An 18,706-nucleotide genomic window follows, 5' to 3' on the forward strand; every position below is an offset into this window, starting at 1 on the left:
TGCCTGATCACTGCTGTTCGAGTATCCAGAGTGCTAATCCCTACATGTTCTGCATTCTCATATGGAAGTGGGTTTTTGCTTGTGTTTTCTAGTTCTTTTTTATTTTTGATTGTTTCAAGTGTATATATTTTTCATAGACCCTTAATGCATACAGAAGAATGTCAGAAGCGGCTGCATGAGGGAAGGCAGCGTGGCTTGACTGTGTAGTGACTAGTTGCTAGGTTCTCTCCTCTAATCTGTTCTAATGCTCCAGATGCTCTGGGTGTTACGGCCATGGCGAGGCGGAAGAGGGAAGGAGGAGGGGTGATTCCCGAGGAACCCAGTGAACAGTGACCATGACATTCCTTGTAGCCTTGAAGCCCCAAAGCCTCGAAGTCATCCCTTGGAGCCCCAGTGCGTAGGCCGATACTCTTATTTGCCCGCCGACTTTTAGTGGTTCTGAGACACCACAGTGTGACAGTGCAACAGCAAGTTGTGCGAGGGACACTGCGTGAGCGTGGGTGTGGAGGCCGTGAGGCTTCAGCGCTAATACTTTGGTCCCACAGCCCTAATGCCCTCTGTGTGTGCCTTGAGCTGTGCAGTGAGTGCACGTAGCGCAGCCAGGGGTCTGGTGGCAGCCACCCCACTGACACAGTGCTCCCCTTCTGATTCTGTGCATGCCCTGCGACTTTGTTGTACTCGTGTGTGTTTTCACCTCTCTGTGGCCTTGCAAGTGCATTCCGCACCCTGCAGGTTTGGGCGGAGGTTGTGGAACTAATTGGGAGACGAGAGAGCGAGCACCTGAGGAAGGGCTACTAGGCCAGAGTGACGCCCACTTGATTACGGAATGTGCCTTTTTTTCAGGTGCCCAGGTAGGGGCACAGGGGCGCATTGAGGCTTTGCTCCCCTCTGGATCCTTGTGTTTTGAGTCACAGGGTGGCATGTGAAGGCCCTCCCATCCTGTTTTTCTAACCTTCCCTGGTGACTTTGTTTTGGGCAGTTAGTCTGTATTCATGAAGCTGCGAAAGCATCAGCGGCATGGCACAAGGATCGTGGTGCTGCAGATGGGGAAACCCCTCGCAGACCTTCAACTGGGACTGCAACTTTCAGAAGGATGTAGCAGGCCAAGAAACCCAAATTAACTCAAGGGGATAGACAGCCCAAAATTAGTAGGTTTCTAAGGAGGACTGTGATAACACCAGCAGCTCCAGTCGCAGAGAGAGTGGAAATTGAACAGTTATCCTCGTCCAGCAGCCCTGGAGCTGGCCTAAGCACACTCTCCTCTTCCCCACTCTTGGACAACAATTAATCTGTTCTAAAATTGTCATTCACTGAAGCAGAAGCGTTTGGGGAAACCTCTCGTAGACCATGATCTTTCCGCTACCCCTGATCTTGTTAATTCGCTCTCTTTTGAAAGAGACCTACAGCGAGATGGAATGTATAAATGAAGAGATGAAGTTAACTCACGCCATTGTGTAGCAACCTGGTGCAGGACCAATGTGAAACAAATATCGTCCTGGCAAGGGAGGATAACATCATATTGGGCTGCGGCATGGGTCATACTCTGCGACAAGGGCGGGAGCCACTGGCTTGTGGCACCAAGCAGCCATCATCAGAGGGCCCAGTACCATTAATACCCATGGTCGCACATCAGTTGAACCAGCTCCCATCACCGGGTACACAGCATGTCCCCAACGTCGCTCTCTCCTGAGCAGCAGAGCCCCTTGGCGTGGTGCCAACACCATCCTGCAGGGCATTGTGTCCATAACAGCAGAATATGAGGAGTTTGCTTTAGCCGCTCTCAGAAACTAGCTATTGATGATGAATAGCCCACTCCGGGTCCATACGAACAAAAAGCAGTGCCCAAGGCATCTAGCCAAGAACAAGCTCCCTCTTACTAGCAGTTCTGCTACGTCTATCGCAGTACCTCAGCAGTGTCTTGCTGTTATTTCTGGGCACAGAGTGGTTACCAAGGTCCAGGGCGACGACACTACTAGGCAGGTAGCCCTGCAGGGATCTGTAGACTTGGTTTCCCCCCAGCCCCTCCAGTGACAGAAGTTACAGCCAGGCCAGCAACAAGGCAGGCTGTCCCATGCAGTGTGAATCAGGCTACGCATTCTGAACAATTACTGATCGCCCCTCCTACACTGTATCTTTCCAGCAGGCTTACAACATGACGGAGACACAACCCTGCCGCCATCCACGAGATCTAACCAGGTCTCTATACCAGCATCTTGGAAACCCCCTTGCTGTGAATTTGACAATTTGTTTCACTTTGGAAAGCTGGCAAAAATTGAGGAAATTAATCCTAAAGCTGAAAGTCAATTTCTGAATAAATCCTTTCTGCTAGCTCTATGGAACCAGCTTCCCGGTCTATCAACTGTAACTACTGCCGATTTACTACGTACTAAGTTCCCAAATTGGTCAAGTGCCTCAAACTGGGTTTTAATGGAGCTTGTGTCACCTGTGGTAACCTCCCCGTTGTACTTGTGCTCAGATATATCGTCGTCAGGTGATCTGCAAAAAGAGGGGCTGAACCCTCGTTTGAATCCAAATTTGGCCCCAGTGATTGGTGCAGGCTAAGCCTACCTTAAGGTACCAATACTGGGTCCCCACCAACAATCTTCTGTTATGCGTGAGGTCATAACCAGAATGCTTTGCAACAGGAAAGGTAAGGGGTGACAGCATGTACTATTAAGTCCCTCCCAACTTTCTGTCTGTTGTGGATCAAAGTGTCTCCATGGTGAATTGAGCTCTCTTTGACTCTTGATCAAAGTGAAGGTCTCCCTTGAAGTTTTTGGCAAGAACAGACTTTCTTCCCTCTGAAAGGGGGGTCGCCCTGCAGCGGTTGCCTACTGTAAACAGTTGTCCCAGACATGCCATTCACTGCCCTTCATACAGAGGGGTGGGAGGTAGCGTCAAGCTGACACATTGCATATCAAAAAGGTGTTGGGGTTTTCTGCCTTTTGTTAGTTCTGTGAACAGGACTCTTCGCAGGCCTGCTTTCATTTAACTCTCGTCAGTATTCGCTGCCACCACACAGAACCTTGAAAATACTACAGGGCGGATCCATGGAGCCTTTGATGGTTAATTAGGCTGGCATGGCTGTAGGAAGGTATTGCCTTCCCCCTTCCTGAGATGCTTTGATGTACCCGTGGCTCACATTCCAGTTAAATGTGACAGGGAGGACTGCGCCTGTAGGCTGTGTCCCCCGGAGTACACTTGACTATGGGCCTCATTGCGACCCTGGCGGTGACTGTATGAACGGTGCCGGTAAGGCAATGGCACCGTTCATACCGTCCCGCCGAATTACGAGTTGTGCTCGCGGGTGCCTGACAGCCCGCTGTGTGGCACCCGCGATCATAACTCGTAATTGCACCGGCACCATTATCAACGGTGCTGGCGCATCCATGCTCCCTGATCCCCATTCTGCCCTATGTCCAGAATTGGGATCAGGAGCCCAGCAATACCGCCACCCGTGAATGGACAATTACCGACCCATTCAAATCGGAATGGGCCGGTTATTGCCCAATCGTGGGAGGTGGTGGCGGTAGCGAGAACGGCGGTACCCGTGCCTGCCATACAGGCACGGCTACCGCCATGCTCGTAGTTAGGCCCTGTGTTATTGTTGTGTGGCGAGCATAGGAAAATGTGTGCGGATAGGCCCCACACATTTTCTGAGGTTGATCTCCCAACATTCTATTTCTTACAAAAAATATTTTTAAACCAGGCGAGCGCACACTCCCTGTGCGAATGGTCGAATTCCTCACAATCATATCTCTGATACTCTCAAGAATTGACTACGCAAACAGCTTCTACCTAGCAATGCCGGAACGACTCACCAATAAACTCCAAAGGGTGCAAAATACAGCATCCTGGATCTTATCAAGACTAAACAGAAGAGACCACATTACTCCAGCACTGAAAAGCCTACACTGGTTACCAGTAAAAAACAAAAACACATCAAATTCAAAGCTCTCTGCAATGCCCACAAAACCTTGCACAGACAAGGAACTGAATTCCTCAAAGACAAGATTAGCCGTAATTGTCCAAGAAGGGACCTAAGATCCAGCATACCCTTCAGGAAACAACTCAAAACCTGGTTATTCAACAGATAACGACAACCGCAAAGATAAACAACTAGAGAGGAGGCGAGATGGGCCGACAAATCACAACCAAGAAGATGGGTAGATACCATAAAGTGGCACCAAGAGTCACACCAGACGCTCCAACAAGCCGACCGATTTAATAACCAACCTCCCCTTCCTGCTGCTCCTACATAACCAATGCCACTACACCAGACGGTGGGCAAGCCACACTACACATAAACGCACCAAGAATCAATTCTATGTTCACACGCACCATCTGAGATTCTGGAAGCACACCTATAGTGGACCACCCCACATGGTCCATAACGCCATCAACAATGCAAGTACACACCAAGACACCTGATAGTCTTGCAGCTACGGCCATCCGCAACGCTGGATCCCTTATGAACACTAACCAGTGCGCACAACCACAACAAACTAACACCACCAACACAAAACTAGCACACACCCGATGCAATGAGTCTTACCCATACGGTTACAATGCACAAGGTTTCCCGCACCAACTCCCGTATGCAAAACAACACTCAGACGCCAGTTCCTCATGGTTCTGAACCTATCCTCTCACCCTATCCTCACTAACCTGCCCCCCCCTCTTCTCTTGTAGAGCCACGCATGCGCCTGGAGACTGCCCCTGGGTGGTAGCATTGTGCGATATGAATCAGCATAACATAACTTTGTTTTGAAATAATGTAATGTAGTTTTAGATGAAAAAGTGAGTTTTCCTCCCAGTTCATTGCACAGGCGTGCCATATTTTCTTCTTCATAGGGTTTCCTGCATTTGTGTTTGTGTGCCAAAATCGGGGTGAAATGAGATCTCATGACCATTATATATGATTGTTTTCTGTTTGCAGGCATAACCTAGTAATTATACCTTGTCCTGAGATCCCAGAGGTCTGAGCATTATTATTTGGGGGAGGAAACATGGGTCTGCCTTTGAGACTGTTCTGTGTGCTCGATCCACTTTGATCCCTCGTAGTTCACAAGTATCTTTGAACAGCGCAAGAAGGAATTTTTCTAAAAATGATTCCATGTTACGCACTCGGCCCCCTCCGGTAGCTCGAAAGCGGACGTTGTTCCTCCTAGATCCGTCTTCTAAATCTATTAGTTTAGCACCGTTTGTTTTCATCATCTGCAGGAGTTGAAACTTGTTCTTCTTGCTGTTTGATTCTCCATCTTCAAGCGGTGATGCTCTCTATTCCATCGCTGATCTTCAATCTCACAGCTCATCAGTAACCTGATGCATTTGTGGCATGGATATTGAGAAGGAGTTAAACTTCCAACTTCTATAATTGGCAGTCTCCGATCCGCACTGGAAGGACTCTGTCCAATGCAAAAGCCAGTGCCATACTACCACGTTCTGACAATTTTACTGTCTTCTGCAGCATCTTTGCAAAACTGCCTGCTAATGGTCAGCAAGAGACTTTGTGCCCCGTGGCCACATTATTGATTTCCCTTCGGCATTTAGTGTTGGTCAGAGGCAGTTTGTTAGTTGTTGCCAATGCAGTCCCAGTGACCCCACAGGGTTCAACACCACATAAGTATCTGCGATAAGTGGTGGGGTCACAGTAAACCGATATAGGCCTTTTGCTCAGTGCAGTCAGGTACTCTTGCCAAAATTAAATACTCCCTGAATCTGGGTCCCCCAGTGGGGGGGGGGGGGTGGAGGTTGGGTCGGGGGGGGCTTGGGGCTCCAGGCTGTGTACCTCCCTGACACAGTGGATGATGGGCCTGGGGGAGGCATTACCCCTTTTGCCCGGCAGTGGACACTCACAGATCCCTGCTGTGACCCTCTCCCAATGTGAGGGAGCGTGAAGCTCTTCCAAGGCATACCTAAACCGCTAAAAGAGAAAACAAATGTGTCCCTGTAACCAGAGGCAATATCGTTCACACAATCTTTTTATCAGCCTGACACTGTTGCAGTATAACTTGCAGTGTCCGGAAACCTGTGATTAATACAGGGTGGTGGTTACTCGACGACAGTATTGGGAGACGTTTTTCAAGCATTGGACACCTTTGCTTAATACACTGTTGCAAGTTTGTGGTTTTCAAACTGTAGGTCTAACTGCATGGGGTACAAAGTTATGAATTCATTCTCTTCCAGTAGAATTTTCCCTCACAGGACACAATATTGCAAATGTTCTGCATGCCAGTCTGCTTTGCACATTTAGGGGGTGTAGGAAGCTTGCCAAGAATTATTTTCTCCTTGCATTGAACACACTGGATATACAGGAGACTGAGGTCCTGAACAGGCAGCCCTAGAGGGGGGGCAAAGTGCAATCCATGTTGGCAGACAGGCCAGAAGAAGGCTTAGTGGGGCAGATGCACCCTAAAGAGGCAACTAACCCCACCTTTGCCTCATGTACAAGACCCAATTGCAAACACTCAACAGAACCCCAACCCAGCGGAAGGAACAAGAGCACTATACAATCCAGAGACCCAGTCTCGGAGTGAGTTTTGGGATAAGGCAGTGGCAGGCAATTGTAGAGCTACAAGCATTAAGGAGGTGTTGGAAGCTGAGGGACCTGATTGTGAGATGTCAGGGGGAAAAGGATCCCTCTTTCAAATCTGGTGGATTTTTGAAAGAGCAAGCAGAATTTTACCTGCTGGAAGATGTTGTCGCTGAAAACCATTGTAGTCCAGGCTGGCCATTCTAGTGGGACTATGCTCATATATGTGAACAGGTACCTGGATCTGGACCTTACGACACACTAGAGTGACCAGCTGTCTTTTAATAACATCATTTCCAAATGGTCTTTGCTCTTTTTGTAATGGCTTGGCAGGCGAAGAACAATGGTCGTGAGAGTTGCCCAGAGCAATGCCAGAGGTTAAGATTTATTCTAAACCTTCCATCCATCACCTCTTTTGTTTTGCCTTTTAGGAATATGTCATAAAAATGGAAATGGCAAAACTACACCCTCCCTTTCTCCCCTCCTTTCCATTCAGAGCCTTGACACCACCAAAGGACTAGAATAGCTGGCTTAAAAATCAAGCTGTAGTGACTGTGACTTTGCAGCACCCCTCCACCCATGATCTTTGCTGCTATTGCCATAATTTAATTGAACCTGTTCACCCCCCCACCTCTTGCTCGATATGAATTGAGCCAAAGACTGCATGCACATTTTAGTGCAGTCTGTTCCCTTGTTTGAATCCTTGTAACCCCAACCATGCTCAATGTGGTCCCCCAGGCTGCTCATTCTTTCTGATGACTCCTGTTAGGGAGAATTCTCAGAAATGTGCTAATTCCCTCCACCTTAGAGACCCTCAGCAACTTTGCTGGATTTTGAGGACTTGATTTTTTTAACCTGGAAAGAGTGAGACCCTTTTTCCGACTCTCTCACGTATTTTAATGTGATTTTTGAACTTTGTGTTTTTTTTGGTTATGGAGCCTGACAAACTGCATAGGAATAATCTTTTACATTGTGTCACACAGCACCTTCAGTGCAGTGATACAGGGAAGTCTTCCAGATTCTCCAAAGGTTTAAATACGTTCTCTGGAATAAACCACTGTTTCCCAGAGCAGCAAAGTGAAATTGACTTTACTTACATTTGTAACTTTCTAGACCTAGCACACACTATCTTACAATAGCGCGCTGGAGGGGGTTACTTAGCATCCCCTTTGTCTAGCTTTTCATGTAACATTTTTGTTACCCTTTTCTTCACTGAATGGCTGGTGGCAGTGGTTTACTTTTAACTACTGTGGTGTGCAGTTACCGCGGGCTGCGTTCGCAGCTGCAGTAAAGTACCCAAGGGTGCCATTTTTGTCAAAATGGCCCCAGTCTTCTTTTTTCTCCAATTCTTTGTGGAAAGGTCCTTCTTGAGATTTACTCTGCGTGCCAAACAGGGTTTGGTCCCTTTGGTGGGATTCACAAGTGAAGCCTGCCTCTGTCTCCAGGGTGTCTGGCGGGGGCAGGAAGTGAGGGAGGTGCCCGAAACTCCCCGTGTTTAGTCTCTTAGGAGACCCAAATGCACTCTGTGGTGATTGGCCGGCTGACTGTCCGGGGAGGACAGCCACCCTGCTGGGTGACTGACAGCTAGGCTGGAATGAATGGGAGAAACCTGAATAAAAGGCGAGGTTTTTGGGTTGGAAGGCAGAGTCGACCACTGGACGAAGGCACTGAAGAAGAACTTGAAGAGGACGCCTGCTGCAACTCCTGGAACTTTGGTTTGCCCGGTGAAGCCCTGGTGCTGTTCTGAAACTCCAAATTTGTATCGACAGAGAAGCCCCTGCAAGGACGACTTCTCCCTTTGTGTTGGTGGGACCAATCAACTCCAAAGTAAGCCACCGGGACATCTTCTTGGAGCTGGTTGAATTTCCACAGAGTTGCTGCTGGAAACTGAATAGCCAGGGAGAGGAACATCAGATTCTGTGTGTTGCTTTTAAATTGGCCAAGAGCTCCAGGAAGATCCTCCAAACTCCCAGGATGCAGGACTGACCGATCCCGAGCCCCCTCAACAGAGTGTGGGACCCCAGAAGCAAGGAAAGTCCATCTCGACAGCCAGGAACAGCAGTGTTGCTATTTGCGGTCGTTGTGAGGCGCTGAAACACCGAAGTGCCACTTGTTTGAAGATTGCTGGTTGCGAGCGGTGACCGTCCCATTGCAGTGCAGGAGTCTCCAGAAGTCCTCCCTCTTGTCCCCTCGACTGAGGCCCAGGAACAGTGAGATCTGCAGAGCTGCACAGGAACAGGAGTCATCTGCTGCACTTTTTCTTCAATACAAAGGTGCTCTAAAGTCTGAGAGAACTTACCTCTTATTGTAGAGTTGCTTGCATCTTCTACTACTCACAAGCCTAAACAGCCTGTGGCCCTACATTTATTCTTTTCTTCAAAGACTTCTAAAATATTGTGCAAAGATTTTGTTCTACTTGCCTACCAGAAGTGCTTCTGCTCATATAGACGTTTGCCCATTGACTTTGGCTTAACCTTTTATACTGGATGACTGCTTAGGGGATCCAAAAGTATTTGCCTGCTTAAGAGTATTTGTGATCTCTTGTTTGTTCTAATAACCTTTTTCTTTGACCAATTCCTAAGAATGTTCTAAATGCTACAGTAAGATATTAATGTTCCCAGCACCTTAGCTATTGAAGTCACCAGAGGGTGTAGGTTGTGACTGTGGGCCATCCCAAAAAGATCTTTACTGATTTAGGAACTAAGAGTGTGCAGTTTTGGAGTGTATTTGTGTGTTGCTTTTATATTGCTCCCTTCTGAAGAAGGTTCATCCTAACTGACTGATAAATAAATTAATAATTGTGTATTCAAGAAACTTTGTATGCAAGTGTTTATTTGAATACTTGTCACTGTACATCTCTGTGTAACTCCCCTACAGCTCACATTGACCCCTCTTGAGATGAGCCTGGCTGCTCAACACGTTACCAACTTGTGTAGTACAGACTTATACCAAAGGTTGGGTTCCAATTGCCAGGAGGTCAGGGTTGTTGTAGTGCACCCAAAGGGTACTGCATACAATCTTGTCTAACGGCTCCTCGTGTCATTCAGGTCAGCTTCCAAATCGGTACTAATTAAATTACTTTTTTGGGGAGTTCCAGGGAGGCGATTGATTTCCACATATTAACTGTAGTGGTTGGTAAACAGAATTGCTTTTATGCAGGAATGGTGTAGTTCCACAGTCAACAGTGCCACTTCTATCATTTCCACATGGTAACTCATTATATGGCCCCACTTATGTTTTGGGCTTCAACTCCGATCCATTTTACCTCCAGTGGTGAAGGATCATGGTAGTTGTAGTCCTCAACATTTGGAGGGCCTCATAATGTGTAACCAGTCCAGAACATGTGTGAATTTATTTCCAGTGGTTGTACTTAATCAAATATTTTGTTGCTGGTTATAGTGTCAACTAATGAATTGAAATGCAATAATTTGTGGGGTTTATTTTATTTTTCTCAGTTTCCAGATCCTTATGATGGTGATTCGGAAGAGACGTCCACTCATTCAGATTGTAGTTTGAGTGGTACACAGCCACCCCAGGCATCTAGCGAGGTTTGCGCATGGACTTCTAAAATACAGAGATGTTCAGTGTTTGAAGATCCCTCATCCAAGAAAGTCATGAACTGGGTCTCCCCAATGTTGGTTGCAAATGATGTGTTTATGCAGCCTGTGGATCTGGAAATGCCTTTGGAAAGCCCAAATAAGGGTTTGTGGCAGTGCTCAGTGGAAGGAGTTCAACCATCTGAATTTTCCATGGACTCTGGGGTCATTAGCAATGGCCCACATTTGCATTCCGGCCAGTTTGTTCTCATTGGGATAAATCCAGGAAGACCCACACAACACCTTGACGGTGGAGTGAAAGCAGCTTTGCCTCTAACCAATCTTACATCTAGCAGTTGTGGCCGAAGTATTTTGCCTAAGCAACTTGTAGAAAAGAGAAAGCAAGGATCGACGATGCTTGAATCTGGTGGAGAAAAAATGAAAAGAAAGAAACAACGTGTGACGGAAATGAAGGTATAATGATTTTATATTTGTTTTGCTTTTAAGACTTCATTCTTACTACTGTATGTCTAATTTTAACTTCTCGCAAATGCCCTGTCTTATAGATTTACTTTCTGGAATCCTGGTGCTGCACTTAATCCAAATCTTCTATAACAGCTAATGGTTTGAATGGGGGTGTTATCATTGGTAGGGACAAAGACAACATCTGATTTCTGTGTGGTGGTTTTGGCTTGCTGCATTGCTGCTGTACCAAAAGCAGTATTCTATATTGCAAGTTCAAGTATATTCGGGCTCCAGCACAGAGGGTTAACTTTGCACATAGCTCTCTGTCAATCAGGAAACCTGTAGTGTTTATAAGAAAGTGATTTTATTTTTCTTATTTCTGGTTTGTATTATTTTTTTCATACAAATCCTCTGGAAGATAATTTCTGGTGGAATAACAAGAACATGTCTGAGGTAAGCATATGTAAGGGGCAGCAGAGAGCAATACATAATCGGATAAAATAAAAGTTTGACACAAGCATTACATGCTTGCATCGAAAGCAATTGGGCATATAATAATCTTACAATAGTTTGGTCTTGATAAAGCACCAAAAAGTGTGAAAAGTATTTCTAGAATCACTCTTTAAAAAAAAAAAAAAAACCCATTTCTATAGCAATTTGTTGTTTGTTCACAGGGATTGGCCTTCTGTATGCTTTGCATGGAAAAACCTGGACACATTAATGCTAGAGGTACATTATAAATTCCATCCGACTCAACGAAGGATGTCTGCTTTAACTTACCTGCTTAGTCATGTGATCAATTATCTTACTCTGTAGGAATCCAGTTATGTGATCTACATCTGGTGTGGCATTAATGTGTATATGAGTATTAGAAGGTATTCTTCTGTTTCCCTCTTTGAAATTACTCTGGAAGAACTCGCTGAATAATTGAGGGTGAGTCTACTGGCGATGGGTGGCACTTCACCTGCTTGATAGAGATTTAGTTTTTACTTTGGTAATGGTGTCCTTTATTTTCTTTGGTGGCGGTGTCAGATAGGGTGTTCATTTAGGTTTATAAACTAGCAACCGTCACTGATTCTTTATTCAGTTAAGTTTACCATTGTATTGTTTTTTGTTCTCATGAGTACCCTTTTTTGGTACTGATGAAGGTGGAGTCCTACCATCTTTGCCGCAGAAATGTATACCCCTGTGAAGCAGTTGTGGACATAGCTGGGAGTCTACACAGTCAAATGATTGGAACTGCACCTTACGGAGACCTCTGACCCTGTGATTAGGTCGATATGGCTTTTATTTGCTGTTATATCACATGCTATGCATATGCCGACATCTAGTGGTAGCTGCAGAGTATTACATTTGTTTTTTGAAACTCGAAAAGGGACGTCGACAGGGCGTGCCAGTAATACTATCCCTAGTGTGACATCTTCTGTACCCATTGTCCTTCACGTGTCAAGGTCCCTCAGATTGTTTTTGTCTGCTTTCATAGCCGGACGCAAGTTGCAAAGTTCCTTCTTCTGGCTAACACCTTTAATTATACAAGTTTAAATTTAGACTGTCTTTCCTTTTCGAAAGCCGTACACTCCAAGATCTGCAGCGACTGCTTTCAAGGGCAGATTCTTCGGCGGCGACTACTTCAACTGTCTTGAACTGCAGCCTACCTAGGCCCCAACTGGTCTTGGCCCTTCACACTAGGGAGAGTGGGGGAAGGTCATAATTTCCTTCTCTTAGAGTATGCCTATTTTCCTATTCTTCCCTTTCCATCGCCGAGCTGCAATCTTTTCACACTGTCGAAAACACACCATTTAAATGTTTCTCTTCCTGTAACGGGAAGTTTCCCTGGAAGGACTCGCAAAGGGGGTGTAGTCTCTGCCTCCCCAGGGACCATTCTGAAAAGCAGTGCAAGTGCTGCATACTTTTTCGGCCCAAAACATTAAAAGGCCGGAAGACTAAGCGATGGACCCGTCACTCCACGGGACCTAAAGATTTCCTGTGTGCGAGCCTCCAACAGGCAGGCCGTCGTTCTCCTCCGGAGACTGGGCCCGGCAGCTCAAGCACCCACACTGCACGCTACACAAACCACACTCTCCATGGCCGACACTTGACCGCGTGGTCGACATATAAGCCTCATGCTCTGTAGAAGGGAAGGTCTGCAAATTCCCTGCCCTCTGGGCCATCGCGTTTGCCCCATGACAGGCCCCCAAAACAAATGCCCAAGTCTGTTTCCGACACAGCAAGCAAAACAAATAAATCCTTGGGTACCGGCGAACATGCGCCGAAAGTCATGTTGACGGCCCTTTCTAATAATTCCAAGATGAGAACTCATTAAAAAAACATGTCGCAGACACACTCCTCAAGTCCAAAACGTCGAGGCAATCAACATCTTCGGCGCCCCTATACTCAAAAAACCCTATTTCAAAGGATACAGCTCACTCTGCCCCTAGTGACACCCTTTCGGGGGCAATTCTCCATTAACAACCCTCTACATCAGAGGCTTAACCTACCCCTGTTCCCCCCCTTAAGTTTCCCGAGCTCCGCTCAATGGTCCCCTGAACAATTTGACTGAGTAAAGAGGAGAATGTCTAGCTTTGTTGATTTTCTTGATCAACACCCTGATCAACTGTCCAGCCCCCAAGTGCCCTATCGAGGGGAGGCAGCTGCAATCAGCCTGCCACCAAAAAAAACGTTCTGGACACTGCCCACCCTAGTACCTCGCAAAACATACCCGAGGACCTATACTACATTGACACTTCAGGCTCGCAGGACCCTGGTTCAATAGCAGACCAAGGGGTCCGTCCTAGATGACGCAGACTAATATTATGATGACAATGATGTATACATCATACAATCTCTGGACCATCATGACCAACCCGCGGCTGACTCCCCTGTGGATAATGAGCTGCAGTATAATGAACTCCTCTTAAAAGCTGCTGAGCATTTTAAAATCTATACCGAAGAGGCACAACTCGACAATAACTTTGTAGAGGACATCCTTGGGGATAAAAGGGTGCAGCACAGTTCATACCAATCCTGCAGTCAATCCAGAGGCACAGTCAGCCTCCTTTACTTACCCCCAATCTTACGAGGGCAGTTAACCCTCATATTGAAAAGATGTTCAGACCCGCCCCTTCTGACCCATTGTACATCAGGGGTCAATTAAAGCCTGACTCTCTCGTCGTGACTACTAGAAAGAGAGTGGGCACGACCTTAGCCTCTGCCAAAGCCCCTCCTGACAATGAGAGCAAGAAAATATATACACTGGGCAGGAAAGTAGCTTCCTCGGCTGCATACCAAATAAGAATAGCCAATAACACCACGCTCTTGGCAAGTTATAATTGCCACAAATGGGACAAAATCAAACAACAAATAAACTCTGTCCCAGAGCCCCTTTGCTGAGGATAAGCAGGTGGCAAATTGCATCCTGAAGAATAATTTGGACGCAGCAGATTATGCAGGACGTATAGTAGCTGTGGGTTACTCTCATTAAGCGTCATGCATGGCTACGACAATCTGGTTTAAAACTGGAAACCCAAGGCACCATGCTAAATATGCTGATCAAACCTGACGCCTTACTTGGAAGAGCAGTCCAGGACACACTGAAAAGTGCTAAAGAGGAGTACGACACCCTCAAGTCCCTGGGACATCTGACAAATAAACCTTTTGTGCAGAGAGGTGCATTTAATGCATGCAGTTTTCAAGTACAAAACTCCCAGCGGTCTTCTAACTACAACCAGGACGGACAAGCTTCATCTTGGGGTTCCTTGCAAGGTCAATCCTCCCAGCAAAATGTTCGAAGAGGGCACAAAAGGTTGAGAATTGGAGGCAGATCCTCCACCAGAGTGTCACGACCCTCGCCCAAAACCCCCTCTGGCAAACCCATTGGCCAGGTTGAGTCAGGACTCTGGCCTCTAGAGCCTGGCATCCTCTTCAAAAGCCCTCATGGGGCCAGTCCTGGTGCCTATGGCGCCAGGCTCATACACCATGAAAAACAATGTGCTTGGGAACTACTTTATTGTATTGTCAGCCAACATGGAGGCATCCACATAGCTTGGTTCCTAAGAACTCAAGCGGTCTAGTGTTTTGGGTGTGGTAGCCTAGGGACTACTTTACCTGGACTATTTTTTTGGGGCTATTTAAACCACACCCGAGCAAGACAACACGCTTCGCGTTACTTTGCAGCTTGCAACTTGATGCTCACCGTGTCCAGCTATTCCCTCGAACCTCGGAGAAGCAGAACCTGCAAGGAGACAAAAGGAACATCATTAGCAGCAGCATCTTCCCTGCAGTCTTCATCTTGAAACACTCGCAGCTACTGAGAACAGCTTCCTCGAATCTGCACGCCTCCCGGACAGAACGACCCGAAAGAGGAAGATAGAAGCAACATTAAAGAAATCATAGAGACATTTACAAATTACGAACTGCTCAAAAGGCTTACCTGGCTGGTCGCCTCTCAGCTGGCACCACTCCGGACATTCCACTCGCGCTGAACAACACCGCGACCTACAAGGAAGGAAAACAAACCTACAAGGAAGGTTAGCAAAGGCAAGACTTTGCAGCGCTGCGCATAGCGCTTACTTACCGCATCATGGCGCTCTTAATGCGCCATCATTTACCAGCGGGGCTCAACCAAGCCAGTTCGCCGCGCTGAAGCTCCACATACCTAAGGAAGAAAAAGAGACATTTTAAACAAAAAGGCATGCAGGATAGCAACAAAACTAAAGAACAGCAATAAGACCTACCTGAACAATATCAAACGGGCTGGCGTCAGTGAAGTAACTGGACCGCACTCGCCCATGAAAGACAACGCGCCCCTGCAAAGAAGGCAGGACGGAGAGCACGCCTAATTCTACCACAAGGTGAGAGGGCGCCAGAGGGACTGAATTCATACAGGGGTGGAGGGAGGATACTTACCCCAGTCGGTCAGTCTTGAACATAGTCCTCCTGTATTTTCAGGCAGAACTTTCCCCGCAGACCACATCAGGGCAAAGCTGAGAAGCATACCAGCGAGTAACCCGGCTGGGTGGCGTCCCTGTGGATACCAGGTGAGCGTAAGAGTCTCCAATCCATATAAGCAATGACCACCCGCTCCAGATACCCTCCCATGCTTCTTCAGTAGGTCGCATTTGCCATTTTACCCATGCATGGGAGGGGATCACATCAGACAAGTGAGTACTTTCCACCGCAGCAGGAGGCTATTGCATAGTTATACAAACACTGCCCAACCACCCGCCAAGACAAAGACAGCCAACGCAGGAGGGACAGCGCATTCTGCTGGAAGAGGTCAGAGCACTGCTAGAAAAGGACGTCATAGAGATCATCCCGGTAAACCAGGGTTTCGAAGGGATTGTGTCCTCCGACGTATTCCTTATCTTGATAGATCATCTCCAGCTTGCTGGCCTCAGAATTTTTTTCTCAGTAGAGGACGCTGCGCGTCAATGTCCCTCGAGCCGATGTCCCTCGACAGCCTCCGTATCGGCGCCGACGTCATCATGCGTATAAATAGACTTGCGCAGCGTCCGTTGCTCAGTTCCGTTTTTCCGCGCTTCGTGGGCCTCCGAATCATGTTGCTCAGTTCCTTAGCCAGAAAATATATTCTTCATTATTCCTCGAGAATACCAACTTTTACTCGATGGCTTCCTCATCCGAACCGACCATTCCACGGTCCGGCTTCAAAAAATATTGAGACTGTGGAAAGAAAATGTCTTTGACAGATCCTCACAGGATCTGTTTGTGGTGCCTGGGATCGGAGCACCAATGTTCGGAGTGCGAGGACTGCATGTCCGTGACGGCGAAAGCCTTGAAGGAGCGGAAGGGGAAGCTTGAGAGAGGTAAGACAGTTAAAACTCCTTCGAAAGTTTCCTCGGCAGAGTCGAGACATTCGCCGACACAGGAAACATTCTCGTTCTAGGTCTACAAGCAGTTCCCACCACTCTTTGAGATCCAAGCATTCAAGTAAGAGACGTCGAAGATCCCCTTCCTCGTCTTCTTCTGTTTCTCCGGAAAGAGTCACATGCCCCACAAAACATAGCTCTGAGGCTGAGTGGGAGGAATTCCGTAAAAGGATGCTTAGCGTCTTCGAGAACCCCCTCGAAGACAGCTGAGGGTGATACCCTGGGTGAAAGACCCAAAAAATCTAAACTCCGCGAGTCGTTGCACTCGACGAAAGAAACTACTCGAGAGCGTCACGAACCCTCGAGCAAAGGCACTGTGTCATCGACGCCATCGTCGAAGGTCCCTTCGACGCATAAATCTGCGTCATCGACACATAGGTCGATCGAATTCGATGCCGAAAAAGAACAAACCCACGCCCATCACAACCTCACCGCCAGAGGTCATACCCAGAGCCTCTAACATGACTTTGAGGTCATCGACAACCGCGAGTAGGATCCCGATCCTCTCAAGTTCTTCGAGGCCACTTCCAATCTTCTCGACGCCTTTTTCGGTGTTTTCGAAGCCTTTAACGTCCGCGTCGACGACTTCGACGTTTTCCCAACCAATTATGATAAATTTAGCCCCTTCTGCTCTGGAAATGGGATTTAAGCCATTTCCAAGGTCTGATCATTTCAGACCTTTGTCTTCAATTTATGAGGAAGGGGAGAATTCGGATCAAAAAAGACCCTTTGGGTTGCAGAGATCTGCAACACCAGAACCAGACAAATTTACCTCTGAGGAAAATAGGTTCAAGGACCTTTGAGAATCCTTACATGAGGCAAGTGGGTTAGATACTTCCCCAGAAATAGAATTTCCCAAACCAGACCCAGGGGAACATGCTGAGACCCCTTACAGAATTTTAATGGCAAGAATTATAGAATTCATGGGTTTTTTCTGCACCTTCACCTGCATTCCAACAGGATGACCTTACAGACATTTTAGTTAAAGGCCCACAGGAGGATCCTGTGGTTCCATTTCACGCTGCATTACAAAGAAAAATATTGGCTAACTGGGAAACTCCTGAGGTTATCACGGCGGTTAACAAAAAGTTATCAGCCAAATACCGGGTATCTACTACTGACCCTGAATTTTTGTCTAAACAGAGAGTCTGGTTGTTGAAGCAGCAACTGCATCAGGCAGTAGATCGGCATACCCTACTGTTCCACAGGACAGGGATGACGAAAGATACGACTCTATGGCTAAGAAAGTTTTTTCTGCATGTAGCATGGCGTTGAAATCCATTAACGCTACTTGTACGCTCGCAAGGTTCAGCCATACACTTTGGGAGTGTGCTTCATCAGCGGCTGACTGCCTCCCAGAGGGAGAAGAAAGGAAGTGTTTCTAAACATCATTAAGGATGGTAAAGACGCAATGTGCAAATCCCTTTAAACTGGCATTGATTCTGCTGACAGCATCAGTAGGGCCATGGCGGCAAGTACTACAACCCGCAGATTTGCGTGGTTGTGAAATTCTGTGTTTGCTCCAGATGTACAAGCCAGACTTTTAAATTTGCCCTTTTACGGCTCTTCTTTGTTTGGTAAGAAGGCGGATGGCAGCCTAGAAAAGTTAGACATCCAAAGCAGCATCAAAATCCCTGGGTGCTGCAATCCGTCAAACGCCATATTGCCCCTCAGGAACTTCTTGGAGAGGTTAAGTCCTTTCGCTTTTATTCCGCATTCAGAAAAGGCAGAGGACAGTCGGTTCAAAGAGGTAAAAAAAGATTCACACGAGGTGGACGAGGTAAAAATACAAAAGCCGCAGCAGCAGCAGGTACCTCTTTACCCTTGGCACCTGCATCAGCCGCCTCTAAATCACTCTGAGGACTCTCCTCACAAGACACGAGTAGGGGGCAGGCTAACTCAACATCTGGCGGAATGGCAAGCTATTACGTCAGATGCATGGGCATTGGAGACAGTTGCCCAAGGTTACTGGCTGCCTTTTCTATGCATTCTTCAGAGTCCTCCATGGGGGAACAGCTCTCGGAAAGTTCCAGATCCGCTCCTCTTGCAGGAAATTGTAGACCTGCTGGCGAAAGGTGCCATAGAACCGGTACCTGTAGCGGAGAGGCACAAGGGCTAGTACTCCCCCTACTTCCTAATACCGAAGAAGGACGGAGGACTGAGACCTATCTTGGACTTACGAGAATTGAACAAGTTCCTCAGGAAGGACAAGTTCAAGATGGTAACTCTTTCTCAGATCCTTCAGGCCCTCCAGCTCCAGGACTGGCTGGTATCTCTGGGCCTTC

At 47.2% G+C, this 18,706-nt stretch overlaps 1 protein-coding gene across 4 annotated transcripts in view; it reads left to right on the forward strand.

The window, feature by feature from the left end:
* LOC138526918 (uncharacterized) overlaps positions 1 to 18,706 on the forward strand; it is a 539,422-nt gene that overhangs the window by 374,227 nt on the left and 146,489 nt on the right. For all 4 annotated transcript variants that reach the window (XR_011283776.1, XM_069637757.1, XM_069637758.1 and 1 more), the window contains one exon: positions 9,991 to 10,545. Coding sequence is in view for 3 of the 4 variants with exons in the window: in XM_069637757.1 (XP_069493858.1) it covers positions 9,991 to 10,545 (555 nt within the window). In the remaining variant the exon portion in view is untranslated. The remainder of the gene's footprint in view (positions 1 to 9,990; positions 10,546 to 18,706) is intronic.

Source organism: Ambystoma mexicanum, chromosome 14 (genome assembly GCF_040938575.1).
Source record: "Ambystoma mexicanum isolate Mex_15411 chromosome 14, UKY_AmexF1_1, whole genome shotgun sequence".
Classification (NCBI taxonomy): Eukaryota; Metazoa; Chordata; class Amphibia; order Caudata; family Ambystomatidae; genus Ambystoma; species Ambystoma mexicanum.